General features: G+C 56.0%; 1 protein-coding gene across 1 annotated transcript; it reads left to right on the top strand.

Annotated features, from left to right (window-relative positions):
• The first annotated feature begins 2,283 nt into the window (after positions 1 to 2,283).
• LOC128792824 (uncharacterized) lies at positions 2,284 to 4,675 on the top strand. Its single transcript, XM_053951638.1, has 2 exons — positions 2,284 to 4,119; positions 4,370 to 4,675. Exon 1 carries the CDS (start codon positions 2,462 to 2,464, stop codon positions 4,073 to 4,075), a length of 1,614 nt encoding a protein of 537 aa, XP_053807613.1. The 5' UTR covers positions 2,284 to 2,461; the 3' UTR covers positions 4,076 to 4,119; positions 4,370 to 4,675.
• The last annotated feature ends 857 nt before the right edge of the window (positions 4,676 to 5,532 follow it).

The following is a 5,532-nucleotide window of genomic DNA, read 5'->3' as shown; positions in this document are numbered from 1 at the left end:
GGAGCAATGGGACGTCGCTTGCGACCAGCATCTCGAACTTTCCTCTGTCTGACATCTTCCCCTCCCCACTCCCACTCTTCCCCACTCAATCCCACTCTTGTTCTTCCCCACCTCACCCCAACCCAGCCCAACCCTTGCTCTTCCCATTCTTTCCTTCTCATTATCCTCTTTCCCATCCCTTTCTCTCTACCCCACATTTACTGTTCAATAAAACCCCCCTTGTTCACTTTGATAGATGGTCTTGTTGGCACCTTAGTTCGCGCATAGGCATCTCTCACTGATCGCATCTTAACAGGGTCAGCCAGCACTCGAGGTGTGGCCTCCCCAGTGCCCTGCACAGAGGGACAGTCACTGCCCTCGTCCTGCTGCCACCCTAGTGCTGACACAGAAGGCCAGGAGGCCTCTGACCTCCTTGTCCACTTGGCCACATGCTGGCTCACATTTGGCCACTGTCAGCCAGCACTCTGAGGATTTTTCCTGCTGGGCAGCTTTCCAGCCATTCTGGCCCCAGCCTGCAGGTCCTGCAGGGTCTTCTTGGGACATAAGGGCAGGAGCCAGGCCTTGCTCTTCTTGAATCTTACTCCTCTGGCCTCACAACATCCATCCAGCCAGCCTGGCCCCATCTGCCTGTAGAGCCTTCCTACCCTCCAGAAAATCGACACTCCCACCACCTTGGTGTCAGCTGCAAACTGACTGAGGGTGCCTCATCCAGGTAATTGAGAGAGGTATTAAACAGAACCTGCCTACCTGTGATGATATTTGTGAAAACTGTCTGTATTTGGTACCAGCATTTTGGTTGTGCTTTGGTTATTTTTTTTACATTTGGCTTTAGAGTGTTTACTGTTTATAATCCTCCTGCTTATCCTGTCAGAAGAAAAACCAAATTATATCCATACAACATGTAAACCCCATACAATATACTCATTACACGAGATGTTATATTATTACATTAATAATGACCCATAAAGGAGAAAGCATATCGATTAACTATACTCTTACCTCTGATCTGGAATATGTCATATATTTATGACAAAGAGGCAAGAGATAACTGGACTACCACTCAAGGGGTTGGGTGGTATAGCTGACACAGAATGCCAGGATGCCACTAGCATGTACCTGACCAAAATGCCGCCCCTCTGCACCCTCGCTGAAATAAAGAACGGACATTTTCCTTGGCTCTGCTTTGTTATTTATCTTTTTTTTTTTAAACACACTTTTTAGAGTCTTTCACAGCAGCCACCAGATTAAGTTCAAATGGAATTTTCGCCTTTCTGATGACCTCTGTACCTGAGGTCAGTGTCAAGGGCTGGGACACATAGTGCTGTGGGTGGGCAAAGCACTCTGGCACTTTGGCACTGGGCTTCCTTGGGGATGTTTAGGGGAGAACCAAAAGGTGAGAGATGAGAGAGCTGTGGGTCACTGGGAGAGGAACAAGCGTAGGCAAAGTTGAGGGGCAAAGGCATTAAAAAGGCCTTTGTGTCCAGGGGCATGAGCATGGAAACCGCCAGGCCTCTGGGAGAAAGGGCGGCCATGCCCAGCAGGCCTTTGTGACCCGCAGTGACGTCGTGCCCAGAGGCCATTGTGACGCGGGTGCACGTCATGACCCTTGGGGCTGCCAGACTCTGCAGTGGCCACTCCCGGGAGAGCAGCTCTCTGAGGAGGCAGCAGCTTCTCTGGAGGCAGCAGCTTCCCTGGGTGATTGTGGCCAGTGGTCATTAGAGCACTGCCACAATGTCAAAGAAGCAAGAGAAGAATGCTCACAGCCAGCCCCGTGAGGGGCAGCCACTGCTGTACCGGCGGCGGCAGCAACAGGTGAGGGCCGGGGATGGAGGGACAGCCTGCAGTGGGAGCTGGGGGAAGCCCTGGGGCAGAGACAGCCAGGCCTGGCAGCAGCCCATGCTCTGCGGAGGGGCCGGTGCTGGGATGGCCCAGGCACAGCAATGCCCCAGAGGCAGCGAGCCCAGCTGGGAGCCCGGCCCAGCCTGGCTGCTGTGGCCAGCACCTGCCTCGGGGCCAGGCCTGGGCTTGCAGGCACGTGGGGGACACTGTGCTCACACAGCTGCCTCCATCCCGTGCCTCCTCCTGCTTCCCACAGGTGACCCCCAGGCAGCCACAGGCAGCAGCTCAGGTCACCGGGACGACCATCACACCCATCCCTGGGGACAGGCACACTCTGTTCCCCAGACCCATCCCGTCACGGAGCCCCACCAGGTCCCGCACACGCAGGGGCAATCAGGGGGGCGGGCGCTCCGTGCCCCGCAGCAGTGCCACAGGGCCACAGAGATTGTCCGTGTCGGACTTGCCGCCTCTCCACGGCCCTCAGTTGACACTGGCCCCTCCACAGCAGCTCAGTGCTCAAAGCTCAAGGGCATCCACTGACTGCGTTAAGCTGCCCCCTCTGCCAGCAGCAGCAGCAGCCTCTGGATCCTTTCCCAGAGGCACAGCACGTGCTGTGGGCCCCATGGCCGAGGGCCAGCCAGAGCGAGTACCACCCCCTCCATGGGGCACTCTGGCTGCAGGCAGAGCCCAGGGAACACCTTCCCTGGGGAGCAGAATGGAAGGGCTGTGGCAAGGGTCAGCAGCAAGGCAGGGACATCGCCTACCACCTGTGCCACCGGCATGCTGTGTGCCACTAGGCACTGGCGCCCAGCTGGGTTGGAAGTTCCTGATATGCTTTGAGACAAAGGAGCTGCTTGAGGTGCAGGCAGGGCATGGTGGCAACACCTACAAAGATCTTGATGGAGGCCTGGGCCCACACCTGTTAGAAGACACGTCAATGGCATCCACCTGCACCTGCCAGCAGTCAAATGCCAAGCATGAGGTGGATGCAGAGCCCCAGGAGCCGTCCAGTGCTTCCAGCTCAACGCAGAGGTCCACAGAAGAGACAACAAAGTGCTCTGAGCTCCTGTCCCCTGTGCAGTTGGCAAAGCAGAGCTCTGCCTCTGGAAACTCGCAGCCCTGGGACACTTCTGTGAAGGATCTGGAGGAGAAGTGGGAGGAGGAAGAGCTCCCAGAAACACAGGCTGCAGGAGACTGGCACAGAGACCTGCAGAGTGTGTCACTTTCCTCACTGAAAGTGGACAAGGTAGAGGCAGAAGCTTGCGGCCTGGCTGAAGATCCCTGGGACGAGGGGCGCAGCAAGCTCGTCCTCCCACCAGAGCCTGAGGAATGCTCAGTCTTCTCAGCTTCTCCTTTGTCTGGAGGCCCTGGTGAGGAGAGGGCAACTCGTGGGCCAGCCAAGCACGCTGCATTTCACAAGCAGCTGTGCATGGGGCATGATGATATGCTACAGATTATGTGCAACAAGAGAGAGGAGCTGGGGAAGGTGGTGGAAGAGAAAACGCATGCAGAGCTCTTTGGAGACATCTTCTCCTCCATGGGCAACGAAGAAAGCCCCGTGAGGTCCAAGTGCGTCCTCAGAGATCCATCAGGTGCCACCCTGGAACCAGCTGCAGACCCCTCGGTGCCACACAGCACTTACAGCGTGACAGGAGATGCCAAAACAGAGACACAAATCTGCTCAGAGCTTGTGTTTCCTGAGCTGTTGGCGGACCTGGAGTCTGACTCTGAGGATTCACCGTCGCTGGAAACTCTTCTGAACGAGCTCCTGGAGAAGTGGGAGCAAGAAGAAGCGGCAGGAGAGCGGGCCGGAGAAGTAGAGAGCCCGTTGTCCATCCTGCCGCGAGACGAAGAGTTAGAGCCAGCAGCTACTCCTCCGGACAGCGACCTCAGCGACCAGGGGCACAGCGAGCCTCTCTCCGAGGAGGCAAAGGGGTTTGCGGTTTGCGCCGCGCCTGCCGATGCCGCGGACGAGGCCGACGCGGCAGGCACGGAGGCTGGCCGTGCCCAGGCCGCCCCTGCCCAGGAAAAGCCCTGCGGGGATGAGCCGCCGGCAGGAGCTTGCCCGGCGCCTGCCCAGCCCCTGGCCCGCAGCGTTCCTGCCTGCCCCGCTGGCAGCGCAGCCGTCCCGCAGCCCCCGGCCCCACGGCGATGGCGCTTCACGGCCAAGAGGGCCCGGCGGGCTCTGCGCCGCCTTTTCTCCTGCAGCTGCCTCAGGGGGCAGCCGGAGGAGTGAGCCCGGGGCCAGCACCGGGTGACCAAGGCCACCACTTGCCAAAGGTAGGTCTTGCTGCTGGCCCCAGCACCTCATCCCATGCCAGCAGCAAGGCAGCCTGGTCAGGGAGAGCCGGCTAAGGAAGGATGACAGTGCTACATTGTAGAATCCCACAGAAGCTGACCTTAGGCCCGGGCTGCATTGTGGGGGTGCATCCCCACCCTGTCCCCAGGGAGGTGGGGCTGGGAGCTGTGAAATGCTCCTTGGGCCTCAGCATTGCAGGTAAATGAAAGGAAACCCATTCTCTTTTCACAGGGCAACTGGGAAAGTGCCTCCCTGGATGCCCTTAGAGTGGAGAAAGGTGTCAACCCTGGATAAACGATCTGGGGTCCTCACCTCCACACGAACGACGGATAGCCCAGTGCAGAGAGGCGCAGGGTGACAAAGGACCGATGGGACACTGCTGGAGACAAATGTCCTGGACTGTCCTATGTTTGATCTCTTCCCCACTCCATCCTCACTTTCCCCCCTCTTTCCTTCTCACTATCCTGTTTCCTATCCAGTTCAATCTCTTTACCCCGCATTTATTGTTAAATAAAATCCCTGGTTTTGACTTTGGTACATTATCTCCTCGGCACCTTAATTCACAGAGAGGCATCTCTCACTTACTGCATCTTCAATGCTGGTGCAAATTGGAATAGTCTGGACTTTAGGCTGAACCTGGAACCCAGCCTGACCCCGTGTGTGGATTTCTATTTTGTCCTGCAGGTCATGATAGATTTTTGCTCCTTAGTAAAACTCCCCTGTCTAAAAAATTCCCTCTTGGAGCCTTGCTCAAAGCCATTTGGAAGACAGCTGGAGATGGAATTGTCTTTAGATGCCATGTGGCAACTCCCAAATACAAGAGGATCTGCTCTTCCTGTGCTCCACTCTGCTCATTAGGAAGTTTCTCCTGGAGGTGCAGAGCTGCATTTTTGGTGTCAATGACTCCTGCCAATTCTCCTCCAGAAGATGGCAGGAGGCTGGATTTGCTCTGCAGTGTCTTTTGGCACTGACAGCAAGCTCGGGATGTTATTTACAGAGGTTAGTTGTGATAGGGCAAGGAGGGCTGAGGGACATTTGCCTGTGAAGAGCAGCAAAATTTAAGACTCTGCTGTGTTTTATTTATGGCGTGTTTCCAGATGCTGGGCACAGAAATAATTTGCTTAATAAATAATACAAATAAACAGACATCCAACGCCTTGTGCTCGCAGCCCAGACAGCCACAGAGAGAGTGACAGCCTGCCAGGGAGCTGGAGGATTTGGAGCAGTTCTGTTTTCCTGGAATCCTTCAGGTTGGGAAAGACATTCAGGATCAGCAGGTCCAATTTTTGACTGGATGCCACCACATCCACCAAACCAAGGGCAATGCCTACTCACTTTTGAGCACTAGAGGGATGATATCTCCACCATTTCCCTGGGCAGTCCATTCCAATGCT

The sequence above is a fragment of the Vidua chalybeata genome, chromosome 1 (assembly GCF_026979565.1).
Source record: "Vidua chalybeata isolate OUT-0048 chromosome 1, bVidCha1 merged haplotype, whole genome shotgun sequence".
Taxonomy (NCBI): domain Eukaryota; kingdom Metazoa; phylum Chordata; class Aves; order Passeriformes; family Viduidae; genus Vidua; species Vidua chalybeata.
The sequence above is the reverse complement of the archived record's forward strand: the minus strand, read 5'-3'. Positions and strand labels throughout refer to the sequence as shown.